This window comes from Enhydra lutris, unplaced genomic scaffold (assembly GCF_002288905.1).
Source record: "Enhydra lutris kenyoni isolate GAN:26980312 unplaced genomic scaffold, ASM228890v2 scaffoldscaffold30, whole genome shotgun sequence".
NCBI lineage: Eukaryota > Metazoa > Chordata > Mammalia > Carnivora > Mustelidae > Enhydra > Enhydra lutris.
In genome coordinates, this window is record NW_019154114.1 from 19,090,459 (window position 1) to 19,107,906 (window position 17,448).

At 55.5% G+C, this 17,448-nt stretch overlaps 1 protein-coding gene across 2 annotated transcripts; it reads right to left on the reverse strand.

The window, feature by feature from the left end:
- Positions 1-278: 278 nt before the first annotated feature.
- On the reverse strand, positions 279-17,092 carry LOC111152785 (family with sequence similarity 92 member B). Of its 2 annotated transcripts, XM_022511423.1 has the most exons (14): positions 16,606-17,092; positions 14,722-14,848; positions 14,309-14,415; positions 12,643-12,736; positions 10,091-11,036; positions 9,074-9,966; positions 7,837-8,071; positions 6,152-6,220; positions 5,979-6,080; positions 5,748-5,749; positions 4,949-5,057; positions 2,555-2,668; positions 1,429-1,530; positions 279-640 (listed from the first exon to the last, which is right to left on the reverse strand). In XM_022511423.1, the coding sequence occupies exons 6-14, from the start codon at positions 9,091-9,093 to the stop codon at positions 518-520; spliced, it is 876 nt and encodes a 291-aa protein (XP_022367131.1). In that variant the 5' UTR covers positions 9,094-9,966; positions 10,091-11,036; positions 12,643-12,736; positions 14,309-14,415; positions 14,722-14,848; positions 16,606-17,092; the 3' UTR covers positions 279-517. The 2 variants fall into 2 exon arrangements, with proteins under 2 accessions (XP_022367131.1, XP_022367132.1); XM_022511424.1 differs by lacking the exons at positions 5,748-5,749; positions 7,837-8,071; positions 9,074-9,966; ... (3 more) ...; positions 14,722-14,848; positions 16,606-17,092 and adding an exon at positions 5,857-5,862 and having other exon boundaries at positions 4,949-5,053; positions 6,152-7,119.
- Positions 17,093-17,448: the final 356 nt, after the last annotated feature.

Sequence of the window (17,448 nt, forward strand, 5' to 3'; positions counted from 1 at the left end):
GGGAGGCCAAAGATGGCCAGTAGGCTCCGAAGGCTAAGGGAGTGGCCCAGAGCACCTGCCCCCGACGGCCTCAGCAGCCACCCACTCTGCCGGCATCTTGAACTCAGACGTCAGGCCCCCAGAGCCATGAGAGAGGAACTTCCTGCTGTTTGAGCCCCGAGTTCACCGTGCTTTGTTCAGGCATCCCTGGGAGATGAATCTACCCTGTTCTCAGAATCAGCAAGGGCTCAAAAATCCGAGTCCCCAGGCCATAAGGTGGGAAGTGAGACCCAGCATGATTCAGGTTAAGATGCACCCCGCATTTATTGAGCACCAGTGGTGTATCACAGAGGCTAGGCCCGTGGATCCCCAGAGTAACTTGTCAGTGAGCGAGATTATTCCTGTTGCACAGATGAGGAAACAGAGACTCGGAGGACACGGGACTCACCCAGGGCGGGGACCCAGCAGAGCCTCCAGCCCACCCCAGCCCTGAGCACCCGGGGTCAGCCTCTGTCTTTCTGACAGGGGAGCTGTGGTCCTATTGCTGGGGTGCCCGCCCCTGTCCCCGGAGGTCCTCCACGGGGTCCTCCTCAGAAGAGTGTTCCGTACTCTCCTCCTCCTCCTCGTCTCTCCTCTGGCTCCGTATGGTGGTCTGAGTGCTCTGAGTGGTAATAGTCATCGGCACAGCAACAGTATCAGTAATACTAAGGGCAGCGACAAGGATCGAGCACTTTCTAAGAGCTCCCTGGAGTTCTGTTTGCCTAGTACTCACCACAACCCTATGAGGGTGGGTCCTGCTATTAGCCCTACTTTGCAGGGAAGGAATCTGAGGCACAGATTTCCTGAGGTCACACAGCTTGGGAGCCGTGGATTTGGACCCAGATCCTCGCTGGGGGTCGTACTTGGTTCACCGCCTTTAGAGAGAATTATTCGGGAAGCCTGCCCCCTCCACTGTGGGGCGAGGCTCCCCTGGCCCCCCAGCTCACTGAGTGACTGAACCTCCCCTGACTGGCATGAGGCCGCTTAGAGTCTCTGTCTTACTTGGTTGAGAACTCAGAGGTCTTCCTGCGGAAATAGAAATGTGCTTTGCTGAGCTTGTAGGAGAACGTGGAGTATATGTACCGTATGACTCTCTGAAAATCTGAGAAATTCAGACTTCTGAAACCTGTGGGCCCCAGGGGTTGGGAAACAGGAGTGACCTGGCTAGAGCCCTTGCTTCTCAAGTGGACACACTTCAGGCTGCCTCTAGGGGGCGCTCAGGACACATGGTGGCTGCTCTGCCTGGTGATGTATGTTACTGATTCCATCTCCGAGCCCGTCCAGGTCAGACCCTGGGGCTGGTCTCCACACTCCCGAAGCAGTGACTCCTCCTCAGGACCTCGTGCGAATCCCTGTCCTCAGATGGCCTCTCCCCGTCACAGGATTCACTCTCCCACCCTCAGTGCTCACCTGGCCAGCGAGAGCCCACGGGACAGCTGGGGAGGGCGTGGTATCCTTGAATGGCCGAGCATCATAGTGTCCGTAAACCCCATGTATCTTGGTTCTAAAATCCTGCCCAGGAGAGACCGGGATGGGCTGTTTCCAATCAGGAAACGAAGGAAGGACCAGGGGAGGGGAGTGGCAGAGGGAGGGGAGGGAAGAAGGTGACCTGAGCAGAAACCAGGGGTCAGACACTAAACCCACTGAGCCATCCCGGCGGCCCAGGATGCTTGCTTTAGACCAGCCGTCAGGCTGTGAGGAAGCCCACGCCAGCCGGAGCGGCCTCAGGGAGGCAGGCATTTGGGCTGTGGAGCCCTGTGGACCCCTGTGCACCCAGGCAGGTGGGGCCATGGGATGTGTGGCTCCTGGAGTAAGTGGCCCAGGACCCCGAGCTTGGATGTGCCCTGTGTTTGGTCTAATACCCTGCTGTCAGTCTCTTGAAGTTCTTAATAATCACTGAACGAGAGGCCCACATTTTCATTTTGCCCTGAACACTGCAAACCTAGAGGCCTGTCCTGTACGCAGGTGACAGCCATCATCTACCAGATACGGGAGAGGGAGCCTTCAACGTGACTCTAGCCCCAGCCACCGACTGGCTAGAAACCCAGGAAAGACCAGCGTAAGAGCACCCAGCTGAGCCCACCAGCCCTGGAACCACGAAAGAGAATTCCAGCGAGCGACAGCTGTTTGAGGGCTCTGGGACTGGCGCGATCGGTCATAGCTAAATGAGCGCGTGCTAGGTACTCATCAGATCGGGTGGGATGATAAGCAGTCCGTCCCCATCAGAGTGTAGCCATCATTGGCCTGGGATGCTCTTTATCACTGTCAACTTCTCTGCTTGTTTTTAAACACCCAAGTGAGGTTTGATTCCTGAACTTGATTCCAACTTGATTGCTGAATGACAGACTTGGGAAAAACCAGCCCACCTCTAGTTGTGGCACCCAGGGGCAGGTATTTAAAAGAATTTATCAGAATGAGTCTTCAAAATTATCACCATGGCAAAATGTTGCCAATAAAATTGGTTTCTGTCAAGATACCTAAAATCAAATTGAGCCCCACACCGTCAAGTAGAAAGTGGGGTGCTTGCGGGGTATACCTCCATATCTCTCTCCAGGTCGTAGCTCTCCAGGATCTGGAAGGCACTGGAATACACCTCTACCGCTTTGGTGTGGAAGACCATCTCGATGGTGACAAAGTCTGAAAAAATTTTCTGTGGGGAGAGAAGCCCGAATCACATAAGCAGCCCTGTCATAAGGGGAGTCCTGGGATCATCGTGGATGTGGACAAATAGGGGTGGGGGCTGTTAGTTGTTCTCATGGGGACAGGTCCTAGGCCCGTGTTCCTTTTAATTTATTTTGTTTGAACAGACTATACATTCCCATTCAGAAGCCGCCTTGCACGGGAATTGTTCTGGAAACGCAGAGGGCTTGTTTCCTGGTGAAGGCTTCCTGGGGGGCATCCGTGGCTCTGCTCTCTCACCTGGGCTCCTCTGCACAGCCTTTGCTTCTCTCACGCTGAGGGACGGTATTTGTAAGGGGACAGCTATGATACCTCTGGCCTCTGTCACCCGTGGGCTAGGAGTGGATGTTGCCGGAGGCGCCTCACCCACCACCGGACAGGCCAGCTCATCCAAATGTAATACGGGCTCCTCTCGATCACACGGTTCTGCTCAGCTCAGCGAGCTCTGACGGAGCCCCTCCAGCACGGCCGGCCCCAGCGAGGGCCCCTCCCGCATGCCAGGCCTTCTCAGAGGCTCCTGCTTGGCTCTGGGCCCTGGCAGGACATAGCCCCACGCAGCCCCACAGAATGGACTCCGCGGTGGGCCCGTTGTGGGGGGATCTGCGTTTTCAGCCCTCCAGGGGATTCCTGCTGCCCGCGCAGCTCTGCGAACCCCTGTGCAAAAGCATCCTTAGGTGCTTTCACAGGCCCGAGCGCTTTGTGACTATGATCATTTTATTAGACGTGGGACCTAGACCTGATGCGGTGACCGTCATTATCTCCAGTTCTGAGTGTCTGCGCTCTCAGAACTGGGAGGGCTCTCTCGGGGCTTGGATAAGCACCCCTTACAAACTTAGTCCCCCAAGTTTAGAGGATGCCTGTTTTACACTGCATGCGTCCGCTGGCCCCTAACTGCGGAAGGCGAATCTAGAATCTCGACTCTCCTCCCAAACAAACTCTTGCTGGCGCCCCACAGAGCCCTGCTTTCAGGCCACATAAACATCAAGTGCTTAATAATGGCCCGCTGGTAGTTTAGGTCCCGCCTGCAGCAGGGATGGCAGAACACTCATCACCCCGGGTTCTGTCCTTGTGCATTCGTTTCCCAAATACTGACTGAGTACTCAAAGTGCCAGGCCCTGGACCCAGTGCGGGGACCCAGCAGGGGACAAGGAGGCAGGTGCCACATCATGCCCCACATGTGTGTGCCCCATGGCACAGATGCAGTACCGGGGGGGCAGGCTTGGAACAGCAAGGTGCAGCCCCCCTTCACTCCGTAATGATTAGCATGTGTCATGGTTCTTCCCCAAGGTGTCCGTCCATGAGGACAGGGGCCTTGCTTTCTGGCACGGTGCCTGGCACACTGTAGGTGTGTATTCAACGTTTGCTTGATTAATGAGTGAATTAAAGATACAATTAACCCATCCCCCTGAGATTGCTGTCCCCAGCGGGAGCAGAGCCATGAGTTAACATCAGGGCTGGACTGGCCTGGGGGTCCAGGTGAGTTTCCCTGAAGATGAGGTGTTAACTTGATGCAGAGTGTGGCCAAAGCCTTCCTAGCAGAGGGCACAGCCTGTGCAAAGGCACAGAGGTGTGTTGGGGTTTAGTACACTTGAGCTTGGATTGATGTGTCCCAGATAAGGCTGGGCTGGGGCTTCCGGAGACTTGGGGAGGATTTCTACCTTTATCCCTCGAGTAAGGGAAGTCATAGGAGGGCATTTAGCCCAGGAGTGACAGACTGCAGCTGCCTTTGGTGAGATCCCTGGGGCTGCAATTCTCAAATGGGTGCAGGGGTCTCTGTGACCAGCTGGGGCTCTGGGCCCAGGAGCCTGGGTTGCACTGCAGGGATGGGGAAGGAGGCAACCCCTCTGCCACCCTGCTGTGCTGAACCATGGCTTGCTCAGGGGAAGGACAAAGAAAGGAGGAGGAAGAGCAAAGGCTGTGGGTCCTTGAGTGGGCTTGGAGGGGGTTGTGGGGATAATGGCTGCCAAATTCTCCTGGTGGGGAGCTGGGTTTGGGTGCTCAGAGGAAGGGCCTTCTCCCTGCAGCCAGGATTAGGCCAAGATAAACTGTCCTGGGAGCCCCGGCTCCAAGCCGTCTGGGCAAACAGCTGTACACACACATGTGCTCACACACACGCCATGGACACACGTGCTTGCATGCTCACACAGATGTATACAGGTTCATACACACATATGCAGTTGAACACACACGCGCGTGTATGCAGACGCTCCGACGTGAGGCCAGAATACTAACGCAGGGCCGAGCCCACTACCTGCAGGTCCTTCAGCTTCTGCTTCTGGAAGGTGTCGATCACCTCCTCCAGCTGGTGGGTGATGCGGCTGGCATCCACTGAGGCCCTCTGCACACCGGTCTCCGCCTGGCTCCAGAGGCAGAAGGGTCATGGGGTGGTTCCTGCCTTTAGACACTACTCTGGGTCATTTTCCATTCTTCCCTTGAGTCGTCTCTCCTGCCTCGTGACATCTCTTGCCAATTTGGTCATCGAAGGAAAGGCCAAGTAGGACCCTGGTGAAAGGGCCAGGCGTTGCTTGGACAGACCTGCTTCCTAGCTGGGTGACCCTGGGCAAGTCACTAAACCTCTCTGAGCCTCCGTTCCTTTGCTTGTAAGCAGGGGGCAGTAATAACAGGTGCTTCTCAGGGGTGTAGGAATTAAACAGCGGGCACCTGCTGAACTGTTTTAATAGGTGCTCCGCTGTCAGTAATAATTCCTGCCTGTGGAATGTTTTTAGGTAATTAAGTAATTCACCTGACCCAGCTCCTGGCCAGGCACACAAAGAACCTGGATTTTAGAGTCAGATACCCTCAGAATGGAGTTCTGAGTTCACCCCGGCCTCCGTTGTGTGACCTTGAGCCGGTCCCCTTTCTTGGTCTCGGTTTCCTCATCTAGACAATGGGCATGAGGCCAGAGGTGCCCACATCCGGGGAGCATTCAGTAAGCAGCTCTGATGAGGAGGTGGGGGCACAGAGGGGGTGACTTCCCGGCTTACTGAACAGTGCGAACGAGGGGACAGAGCCCAGGTCTCCGGACCCCCGGCCCACTGCTTGCCCTGCACCTCTGACCTGCATCCCGAGCAGCCAGGCACAAGCTCGCCTGGCAGTGTTGTGAGGTCATTCGTCCCTTGCATGAGATCCCGCCTTCCCACTCAGACCTGGGGCACTCACCTGGGACTGAGACGGGTCCTGTCAAGGAGCCACATCAACCAGCAGCCCCGACCCGGAGGACCCCGGTGAGCAATGGCCACCCTGGCCCAGCAGCCTCAGGCCCGACCCCCAGGGAAGGATACGATCATTTGCCGATCCAAAGGCGACTTCTGCCTCAGTTTCTCCAGCTTTTCCAGTTGTTTCATCTCGTTCTTCTGGACTTGTTTGAATTTCTTGATCTCGGCCTAAAGGGAAGAGGAGAGCTGTTTCCTGGATGTCCAGGCAGGCCAGACCCTGCCGGGCAGGCCCCGCTTACCCGTGTCTGCTTGATGTGTGCCCCATAGAGCTTCAGGGGGCAGATGACCTTGGTCTCCAGCCTCTCGACCTGGGGGAGCATGGACACGCAGAGAGTCAGAGCAGACAGGACCCCGGAGGTGCGTGGACCCTGGGGGCCTGCAGCCTGCATTTAGAGAGTGCTCTATGGCAGGAGCCTGTGGGGGGTTCTGGAAGCCTGAGACACACCCTGCCTTGCCCCTTCGGGTTGTGAGCACCCGCCTGCGCTCAGGGCTCTGCCTCCTGAAAGCTCGGGTAATACCTTTCGTCTCACGAGCCTCATTTCCTCACCTGTGAAATGGGTATACTGGGAGCCACTGTGATCCCAGTTGTCCAGCCTGCCTTACGACTTGGCTGAGGGGACTAGACAGACTCACTTGGAACATGAAAGAGCCCGGATTCAGAGCTTCCTGAGCTGTGTGTGGCCCCCGAGGGCAGAGCAGCCTCTGTGAGGGGGATGCCTCACACCTGAGTCAATGCCTAAATGCCAGACCTTGGAGCCCCCCATCCCTTTCCCTAGGGCTCCTTAAGACCCTGATTGCCGGCCACCACCCCAGGGGTCCTGAATCAGCACGTCCTCATTGTGGCCCAAGATTCTGCATTTCTCAGTTCACAGGTGAGGCTGGTGCCTTGAGCACCAGTGGCAGGGGGATCCCCAGAAATCTGGGCATGCGGATAGGCTGGGGGATCTGGAATCCCCACCAAGCCCCTTCCTCTTTCTTGTCAAGGCTTATGACCCTGCTGGAGTAAAACACAAATCTTAAATAATAATAAATTTCCCGGGAGTCAAAAGGAAAAGGGACTTCTCCCCTTGCTTTCCTTACAGCATTTTCTTTTAGAAAACCTACAACTGTAAATCCCTTTCTCTGTCCCTTTGGGACTTATGTAAACCTTTTTGAAAGCTAAATAAGATTCTTGATGGTTTACAAGCTGGGAATGGCAGGCATCTCTTTGAAACGTCAACATCAAAGAAGATGTGTCTCCCCGGGGAGTTTGCTCTGGGGCCTGGCTCCAAGCTCTGCCGACCTGCTGGTGACAGAGACAGAAGTTTTACTCTTCCTTGGGAGAGAGGTGATCTGTGGCACAGGTGCCACCCAGCTGCCGGTGAAGTACGGAGGTCCTGTGGAACCAACGGTGCCGTCTGGTCCCCTGTCCTGGTTTCTGTCCCGCTGTGCTGGGGAGCGAGGGTTCTACCTGCAGGCCCCGACGCGTGGCCTGCAGTGTGTCCTGTTTGGTGCTTCTTCAGAAGAGAAAACGGTTGGATCTTGTCTGCAGTCACACAAGGCTTTCCTGGGCTGGCAGGTGATGTGTATTTTTAATCCTCCCCCTAACACGCTGCTGCCTCCGTGCCCTCTCACCCGCCAGGGTCCTGGGCCCTGGAATGTGCCTCCTGCCTGGGACTCACGGAGCCGGCAGCTGCAGCCCTCAGGCCTTGCTTCCCGGGGCCCCCTGCCTTGTCTGGTCTTCTCCAACTGCCACAAAGCCTCCAGGCTCTTGATCCCAAAAAGGGTGGCGTGACCCCCAGGGAGAGAGCGGTGTGAGTGTCCACCCTTCGGGGATGCCTTTGGCAGAGGCAGGTCCTTGAGCTGGGGCCCCGGCGGTGCAGCTCCCCCCATCAGGCCCGACCCCCGCCAGGGGACTGGGGTCCTCCCCGGCCACCCCGCCTACCTCGGCCTGCCGGTAATCCTGCACCTTGGCCAGGTCCTCGGCGAAGTTCCTCATGGTGGCCCGCATCTCTGGGTGCTCAGTGTTGGCGAAGTCGGTGAGCTGTCTGACGAGCTGGTCAGCCTTGTCCCGCAGCCGAGCCGTCTTGCGGGTGTAGGCGGCCAGCAAGGAGCAGAACTGGCCAAAGTACTTCTCGGCATTGGTCACAGTGTTCTCCATCGCCCTCACCCGGCTGTCCCTGCGGAGGACGGGCCTGAGAGGCAGTTCTGGCAGGTCGGGACGGGGACACGAGGGTCTCCCCTGCGAAACTCCCCATCTAGCTGTCGAGCACCCCCCTGGCAGGTGTCTGGTCCCCTCCCCCAGTCATGCACATGGTTCTGTCCAGGCAGATGTGGGAGACCAGCCGGGTGGAGAGAGAGGCTGCTCAGACTGCTGACAGGAATGCCAAGGCTGCTTTGACTCCAAATCCAGCCTGAACCTCCCTGGGACCCTCCGGGGGCTTTGATCTTCCCGATGGAGTCATTCTTCCAACCACCTCTAGCTGCCAGGGCCCCTTCCCTCCAAACTCCTGATTCTGCTCCCTTCCCCCACTGCTGAGCTTTGAAATTCTCTCCCTTCTCCAAAGCCTGAAAATTTAAAAGAAAACTTAAACTTTTTTAGGGGGCCAGTTTTAGGTTGACAGAAACACATGAAGTGGAAAGTCCAGAGAGGTCCCATATGCCCTCCCCTCAGGGCGCACGTGGTTTCCCTATTATTACCAGGGGCTGCATTTTTAAAGAGCACGTAGAGTGGTTGGGAGAGACCCTCGAGTTGGCGATGCTCAGAGGAGCCCGGCACCAGGACATACAGGCGAGGGGCAGGCAGGCTGCACCGCCACATTGACAGGGTCTGGCCAGAGGCAGTGCCGTCAGGGACGATACCACAGGGGCGCGGGGTCGGGGGCCTTGGAGGCACCAAGAGGGGTTTCCCAGGTGGAGCCAAATGAGGGAAAGAGGGAATGGATCCTGTGAACTTGGCTACCCCAGAGCTGTGGGTGATAAATGCTAGAGAAGCAGAGGCCAGATTCTGGAAGGTTTCCTGGGCTTCCCTTGACCTCGAGGTGGGGTGCTGTGGGAGGGAGGGCACCCTTACTGCCACCCGGCCCCAGCAGGCCTGGCTGCCCCATCTCTCTTGGTGCATCAGACCCCCCAAACCCTGCTTCCCCTCCCCTCCCAGCCCAGGCCAGTGCAGGGCCACTCACCTGGAGAGAACAATGCTCATTGTGACCGGAGGCTCCAGCTGTCCTAGGCGAGGGGAATGAGGCCAGGGCCCCAGGGGTCCCACAAGCCAGGGAGGAGCGGGCGGGGCTGGGCGCAGCTGTGCAGTCTGGGCTCCAGGGACACTGGCACCTGGTTGCCAGGCAACATGGCCACCCACAGCCACCCTGGGAGGAGCCCCAGCTGGTTGCCTGGCAACCTCTCCCCAGGCCAGCCTTGCCAGCCTCGCACTGGCTGGGGGGAGGGGTCCCAGAGAGCCCCCATATCCTTCGTTTGAAGTTGGAAGTCCTGCAGAGCCAGGCAGTGTGGGGTTCTCTAGCACAGATCGGATTTAGGGCAGCTTGCCTGGGGCTCAGCCATGAGGGGCTGCCGCCCAGCCTTCCCCCAAATTCTGGGAGCAGCCGGCAGGGTCCTAGGATACCTGGTTACCTGGGAGCGGCTGTAGGGGAAAGCACAGAGTCCATCTGGGAGGTCCTGGAGCCTTGTAGCTGAATGGAGGGGACAGGGACCCCAGCCCAAAGGGACTTTTTTAACATTTCAGTCATCGTCTTGTTATTCTCTCCCTTATTTATAAAAACAGTTCTTGCTCATTGTTAGAAAAGTAAGAAAGTAGAGAGAACCCGAAAGGAATTCCCAGACCACATGATGAAGCTGTATTAAGGTGCATGTTTTACTAAGTGGAAGCCGTGTACCGCGTGCACGTTTCACCTAGAGAAGGACAAAGGTGTTGACGCTGTAAGGGATAGGGCGGGCGGAGGGGCAGGTGTGGTCCAAACACGCCGAGCTGCTGCTGTCACGGGGTTCCCTCGCTGCGTCTGTTCCTCCTGGTGCGTCGGCAGGTTTCCAGAGTGGAGAGCTTTTTTCTTTCTTTTTTTTCCTTAAGCACAGATAAAAGCAAGGACTTAAGAGTCCACTAAACACAGGTTTAAATCCCAGAACCCAGCCCTACTATGGGACCTTGAGCAAGTCACCTCCCCTATAAAACGGGATCGTGACAGTACCTTGTTGCCTGGTCCTCGTTAGCAGAAAGAAGTCTCTGGTGTGATGGTAAAGGGACAGGGCAAGGCCAGACTTCCACAGCGGTTCTGTGCACGTCGGCCCAGCATGGTGATGGCTCCCCCGCAGCGGGTCCTGGGTGTCCCACCGCCCTGTGCTGCTGCCTGCCCGCTCCCTACATTTCGCTCTGCCCTATGTGCCCTTAGGCTCACCCCTGCAGGATGCTGGGCAGGGCAGGGGCTCCTGTGCCCCCCACTCTGCGCACCAGGTCCCGTCCCTCTCAGGTTCTTGGCCCCCTTCACTCTTGGGGCTGTGCTGAATTGAATAGCGTCTCTCCCAGAACGTCCCCCTGGAACCTCCGGAAATGAGCTTATTTGGAAAGAGGGTCTTTGCAGATAGAACCAGCTGCGATGAGTCATACTGGAGTGGGACGAGCTCTAGTCCAACAATTGGTGTCCTTATAAGAAGAGGAAGAAGAAACCCAGGGAGACGGCTGTCTGACACAGGGGCTGAGACTGGAGGGACATGGCCACTGGTCAAGGATGGCCAGCAACACCCGGAGCTGGAAGAGGCACGAAGGATCCTCCCCTGGAGCCCTCAGAGGGAGCTCAGCCCTGCCCCCACCTTGATTTTGGACCTCTGGCTTCCAGACTGTAGCATAAACCTCTGTCATATTAATACTTGTTTTGGTATGGTGGCCCCAGGACCCTTGCAGGTCCCTTCCCTCCCTGCAGCGCTGCTGTGTTCCCACATGGCCAGCCTCTCTCCCCATGGGGGCTGTGGCCTACCTGTTTTCTCCAGGTCTTCTGACTTCACACGGGTTCCCTATACCTTGATGATCCCTTTGGTCAATGAATTCCGTCCTGAGCAAGCCTGGCGGAGTGTCTTGTCCATGTTAAGAGGCGCCCACAATGAAGGTGGCACTTTTGCCCTGGGTTCTGGATCTGGTCCCTGGTCAAACAAGCATGCTGCTCTGTGTCCCTGTTCCTCTACACTTCTTTCTGCCAGCTTCAACACCAGCAAGCCTCTCCTCCTCCTGGAGAAATGCCCCCCAGCTGACTCCCCCAACCCTCCTCTCTTCTACTCCCCCCCCCTGCTCGGGGAACTTTCAAACAAGCGGCCTTTCCTCGCTCGGTTCCCTTCACTCCCTCTTGTCTTTCCTCATTGTCACTATATCCAAGGCCATGGCCCTGGCCCGTGGCATCCAGGCCAACAGCCTGCTCAATGGATTTTGACCTTTCCAGCTCCCACAATCCCAAGAGCCAACTCCTTAAAACAAGTCCCTCATTTTTTTGAGGGGCTGGTTCTGTCCCTCTGGAGACCCCAGCTCTTGTAGGGCGAGGAGAAGCTACAAAGGTCTGCAGGCTTCTGCCCTCCGGCGGGGGGGCGTCTGTGTAGTCGGTGATGGCCACAGGAGGGCAGCAGAGACCCCCTTATGAGGGCCTCTGGGGCACAGGACAGTGTGGTGGGGGACCTGGAAACCCAGCACTGGGAGCACCGCCCAGAAGAAGCCCCCTTAACACTGATGGCAGAAAGCGCAGTTTGGGGGGGTGGTTGTCAGCGAGAAAGGGCGACGTTTTAGTTCATGTCTTAGAAACTTAAAGGAACTTCGAAAAATGAAAACCACCTTCCCATAGGGCCACATAGAGACCTCTTGCGGCCGGAGAGGGAATAGCTGGGGGACGGGGAGCTGCAGGGTGGCAGGTGCCCCCTCCTGCCACCTCCCGCTTCTTCTCCACCCCACCCCCCTTCTCAGGGTCGGGCTGCTCTGAATCCTTGAGAAAAATTGAACACAGCCGCTGGAACGGGGCGGGGCAGGGGGGGGCTGTGTAGAGCCCGTGGGCTCAGTCTCTCTTCCCTATAAACATATTTCTGCCGAACTCTACAAGGGATGCAGACATCCTGACCCTCTGCCCAGACCCCAGTGTCTGCAGGCTTCTGCCCTGACCCTACAAAGAGCAAGGACATTCTCCTACGAGCCCTCATGGGGCTGTCACACCCAGAAAATTAACCCGAACGCAATACCCACTCTCAAAATTCCCATGTCCCCCACCGTCCCATGCGTGTCCCTGAGTGCTGGCTTTCCTGCTAATTCAAGAGGAGTTGCAGTTCCTGCCTGAGTCTATCTGGTCTCCTTAAATTGGGAACTGCTCATCAACCTTGTGGATACTGACTTTTCTATTTTGTAACTTTTCATTTTGAAATCATTTCAGTTGTACAGAAATCATGCAGAACGCTTTCACCCAAATTCCCCAGTTGGGAACATTTTACTGATTTTACTTTGTCTTACCATTCTCTTTCTCTTTCTGTGTGTGGGTGGTGTTCTCTGATCTACTCGAGAGCCAGCTGCAGACCCGATGGCCCTTTACCCAGACACTTCACGGGTGTTTCCTAAGAGCAGGACGGGCCTCGTGCAGCCACAGTATAAATGGCGAAATCAGGAAACTAACATGTTTTTTTTTCCTATTATCTCATTGACCGACTTTGTTCAGAATTCACATTTGTTGTCCTAATAATGTCATTTTGGTCAAGAAGCAAACATCGTTTTCGGGCTCACCTGCTGTCTCTAGCTGGCCTGATCCTGACGTGTGTGTATACTCTGGGCCAGTTGTTTTAGAGAACATTGCTCCATTTGGGGTCACTGATGTTTCCTGAAACATTGCGTTGTACACTTGGGAGGAGTGCTCAGAGCTGGTCCTTGGTCTGGGCTCAGTCGCTCCTCTGTCTGGGATCAGGTGCTGCTGATGGTCCCCTCTGCTCCGGCTCTGGGCTCCTGGTAGGGACACAGCCCTACACGAGCACACAGGTCCTTGCCTCATGGAACTTTCTGTCCAGGGGGCCAAGTCTTGGCTCCTGGCTGGGACCCAGGACAGGCCAGGACTCCTCCCTGAGCCTCGGTGAAGTAGGGATAATAATCGTCCGCCCTCATCGTGTCACTTTGGGGTGATACTGGGAAGGACTCTCGGTGTCTGGGTATAGTAACCCAGGGCAGGACGGAAGTGGCAGGTCCAGGTGGGCAGAGGGCCTATCAGGGCCCGCGGAGGCCCCGTCCCCACATGGAGTCCAACCTCACTGGCTCAGGGAGCTCTTTCCTCCCAGGATCCAAGCCTCAGACATTGTCAGTGCAGCCAAAGATTGAATTAGTTGTTTTTTTCCAGCAGCCACATTACACTGTGCGGACATTTCACAGACTGTGCAAAGCCAGCAGGCTAATGCACAGACTCGGGGGGGGGGTTCATTTGGGGCCTCTGCAGACCCCACAATTGGCAGTGGTTTTGTGACCCTGCCAAGCCCCAGCATTTCTGCCGATTCTGAGTCTGGTTTGGGGGATGTGTGCATGGATCTTGGGGGTCGTGCTAAGAGGCAGGGGGGATGGGGTTAGGTGGGGCCCCTCTCTGGGTCCTGGTTGGTGAAGGCAGTGGGATGGACCAGATCCCCTGGGAAATGGCTCCATCCCAAATGGGGAGGCACTGGGGGACATGAGGGCCGCCCAGGATGGGTATGGCTGGAAGGGGCATTAGAGAAGCCAATGCCAGAGTATTGTTCCCTGGGTGCCGGGCCTTGAATTGGCAAAGAGCAATAAGGAATGGGGCAGAGTGTCTCAGTTCCGTGCGCTGGGCAGTCTCTGGAAGGGGTGCGGGTGGGGCTCTCATCCAGACTCTGCCTCCTGCTCTGACTCCTGACCTCCAGGACATGAGAAAATAAGTATGTGTTGTATTAAGCCCCAAGTTTGTGGCCATTTGCTACCACAGCCACAGGAAACCCCCTCTAAATTCCAAGCTTGGTCATCTATCCCTTCTCTGGGTCTAGCCACAGAGAACACAGAGAAACCCTGAAGGGCCAGAGAACTGGTGGGGGCACCTGTCCAGGAGGCGCTGATTGTGGAGCCCCCACTGCCCTCATGAGCTTTAACAAGCTCCCCACTCCTGGACGTGGGCCCTAAGCTCCAGATCGGACCCCTGGCACTTTGCTCCTGTTCTTCCCGTTGCCTGAACCCTGATCCTCAGCCCACAGAGCCGCAGGAGGAGGACTGTGGAGCCAGAGTGCCCAAGTCCAAATCCAGCCCTGCTGAGTGCTGTGGGGCGGTACTCACTCTCTCTGAGCCTCAGTTCCCTGCCCAGTATAATAAGGATGGGATGTGTCTGTTCTACTGGGTTCCCAGGGCATCATGTGAAATAATATCCATGAAGCTCTTTGTCACCATGCCTGATTATGTCACTTACTCTTCCCATCTTTAAGGCCATGTTCAAAGGCCTCCCGCTCCTGGGCTCTTCCCTCTGACTGCAGACAACCCTTTGGGTCTCATGTACCAAGATACGGGTTTAGTCACCTGTAATGACAATACAGTTGCTAAAATTTGGGGGGCTCTTACCCTGGGCCAGGCACTAAGCTAAATAGTTTACATTTGCACATTGATACATGCCACAATTACTATTATGCATAATAATTATCAGTCTCATCTCAGAGTCTCATCCCAGCCTCTCACACAGAGTAGGTCCCCTTCAGCCCCCGTGCACTTGACTGCAGTTCCACCCCCCAACCAAAAAATGGTATGTCATTTAGAAATAGTATTGCCACAAGTAAAAGGAAACCCCAAATAATCATAGCTTTAGGAACATGGACATTTATTTCTCACTTGTGTGATGTCAGGATGTCAGAATCTAGATTTCTTGCATCTGATTCTTCTGTTGGATTCTATTCCTAGAGTTGACTCATGGTCCAAAATGGCTGCTGGAACTCCAGCCATCACATCCACCGTCTATCTAGTAAGAAAGAAGAGAGGGTCAAAGAAGACCATGCCGCTTTCTTTATTTAAGTTGTACATATCAGTTTGTGTTCATATCCCATTGGCCAGAACCAAGTCATAACCACACCTAGCTGCACAGGAGGCTAGGGAATATAGTCTAGGCTGTAGGTCCCCACTTTTGGCAGGGCCCACATCTACCAACTCCCCATGGATTCCATTGGCACGCACATCCACAAAAGCCCCAGCTTCAGGAAGCTTGATGGAGACTCCGTTGGTCTTTCTGAATGGGAACCCAAAGTCAGGGATCTGGGGAAGTTGGCAGACACCCTGTACTCTCTAGAACTCAGAGCTCATGTGCTGACCAAGCACCAGTGACAGGCCTGATGTCCTGTCTTTCTCCAGGCCAGTGGGTTCCCTGGGCTCAAGATCATATTTGTGGCATGCCTCACTGCCTGTCTGCGGTCTTGACCAAACAATTAGAAGGGACTCTCAGATTTCTTCAAATGAGCAGAAGAAAAGAAAGAAAACCCAAAATATGTTTCCCTTGGAAAACCTGGGGATGATTTCAAAACCTGATGATGCTCAAGTCGGGAAAGGGTTGGAGTTGCTGCTATCTGGGCCCACCAGATAGAAAAGTCCGGAATGCTGTAGGGGAAGGGCCCTGGAGGGGAGGGCTCAGGAGTGGTCAACTTGCCCTGGGGAGACCATGCTGTGTGACCTGGACAGGTCACTTTCCCTCTCTGAATCTCATGTTCTGATCTGTATGAGGGTGGGACCATGTGTCCTCCCATCTTTGCTACCCTGGAGATCTGCCCACATCCCACAGACCCCCATACTCTGACCCCCAAACAGCTTCCGATGGGCAGAAAGCCCTCATCTCCTAGCTCAGCACCATCCTGGAACGCTAGGCTCCTGAGAGCTGGGCTCCATTTCCTCTCCTTCCTTCCTTCTGCTGGACTTCTGGACGCACAGACATTTCTGTAGAACTGGACAGCCTTACCCGCCCAGGCAAAGGGAGCATGTAGGAGCAGTTAGCTCCCTGCCAGGGAAGAGAGGGAAGGGTGATGCAGAGCAGGAAACCCCAAGACACAGCTTACTCATATTTTTTTACAAAGCATTTCCCCCTAATTATAGAAGATCCAGAAACATAGGTAGAGAGAGAACAGTCCATACTCCCCCATCCAGAGGCATCCATCAGTACCATGTGGAAACATTTCTTTACCATCTCTTCGGTGACTACAGTCTCCTACTCTTTGCATATCATAGGCATTTCCGGGTTCTGCACAAACTGCATTGGCGTGACTTTTGTTATTTTCCACCTTTTTGTTAAGAAAGATTTCGAGTATATAGATCAATGGAAAACAGGATGCCGCAGTCTGTCAACCCACCATAGAGGTTTGGGAAAGGTCAGGTTTCTAACAGTGCAAAAGCCAGCCCAACAGCCTTGCTGGGCGCTCTGGGCCCCTCTAGGATGGGGGAAGGTCTCCAGGAGCCTGTGTCCCATGAGTTCGGGACCCTTTCCCTCAGTGGGAGGGAATCACCAGGGCGTCCCCCTGCCCCCCTCCAGTGGCGATCCAGTGCCGAGTGCTCCCAAGTTTTCTCCAGCCACATCTCCACGACAGCTGCTGGTAGAATACCACCACCGATTGGGGAGGGCGCCTGTGGCCCCCATGGCTGGCCACATGCCAAAGCAGGCCTGGGTGACATTTCCATAGTCCAAAGCAAACAAATGGGGAAGATCATGGAAAATGGAAAACGCGACAATCTACTCACCAAGTGCGGCTGATCCCAGTTTAAAAAAAAAATCCCGAACTGCTGATCTCCTTTGCTTTGGCCAGGGTCATGTGTCTCCTCTTCGGTGCAAAGTGGCAGTGGCTGGAAGTGGTATTTTGAAAAATGTCCTCATTTGGCAAAACACAAAGTTGGCAACCCTATGTTGGTCCCCAAAATTGAAGGAAAGAACGAATCACTAACGTACGGCGTTTAGAGCCGTACTGGGGACGGCCATCTGGGGTATCTCAGTCTCTCGCTCACCGCCTGGCCTGTTCCAGGGCCCACCAGCCCAGGGCCTCCAGAAGGTGGGGGGGCAGGACCACCTGGGACACAGGTCAGCCTCAGAGGTCTGTGCGGGGGAGGGGGAACCCCACCCGGTGGCAGGGATCCGTCTGTGTGGGACGATGATGTGGCACATTGGTGCCTGTTCTCCAAATGAGGAAATTGAGCTGGGGATGGTCTGTTCTGTGCCTGAGAAGAAGACGACTGAGCCAGCACCAAAGCCCGAGACTCCCCTCCCCACTGTGTCTTGATGCCACCAGTCAGGAAAATGCAGAATAATAATGTGGGGGAAGCCCGCGCAGACGCAACAGCTCACTCTTGGGCCAACTCAGGATATTTTTTTAAAAGTTCCCCAAATGGAGGTCTTCCTATCACAGCATTTTATTCAAGTAAGGATTCTGTAACACACACACACAGCTATGAGCTCAGAAGACAGCTGTCCCTTCCTGCTGATGTGTTCTAAGCATGTGGGGTCCTTACTTCGTGCCTCTGTTTTGAGCTCCTGGTAACTTCAGCCTGTTCCTCACTGACCCCCAGCCCACCTTTTGGGGACTGCCACAA

Bases quoted from the DNA above. Each gene is read 5' to 3' on its own strand.
- LOC111152785 (XM_022511423.1), bottom strand. From the start codon at position 9,093: ATGAGCATTGTTCTCTCCAG. The intron at 2,669-4,948 runs GTAGTGGGCTCG...CTCTCCCCACAG, and splicing joins AGAAGCTGAAGGACCTGCAG to AAAATTTTTTCAGACTTTGT. The intron at 641-1,428 runs GTGAGCACTGAG...ATTACCACTCAG, and splicing joins CGTGGGCTCTCGCTGGCCAG to AGCACTCAGACCACCATACG.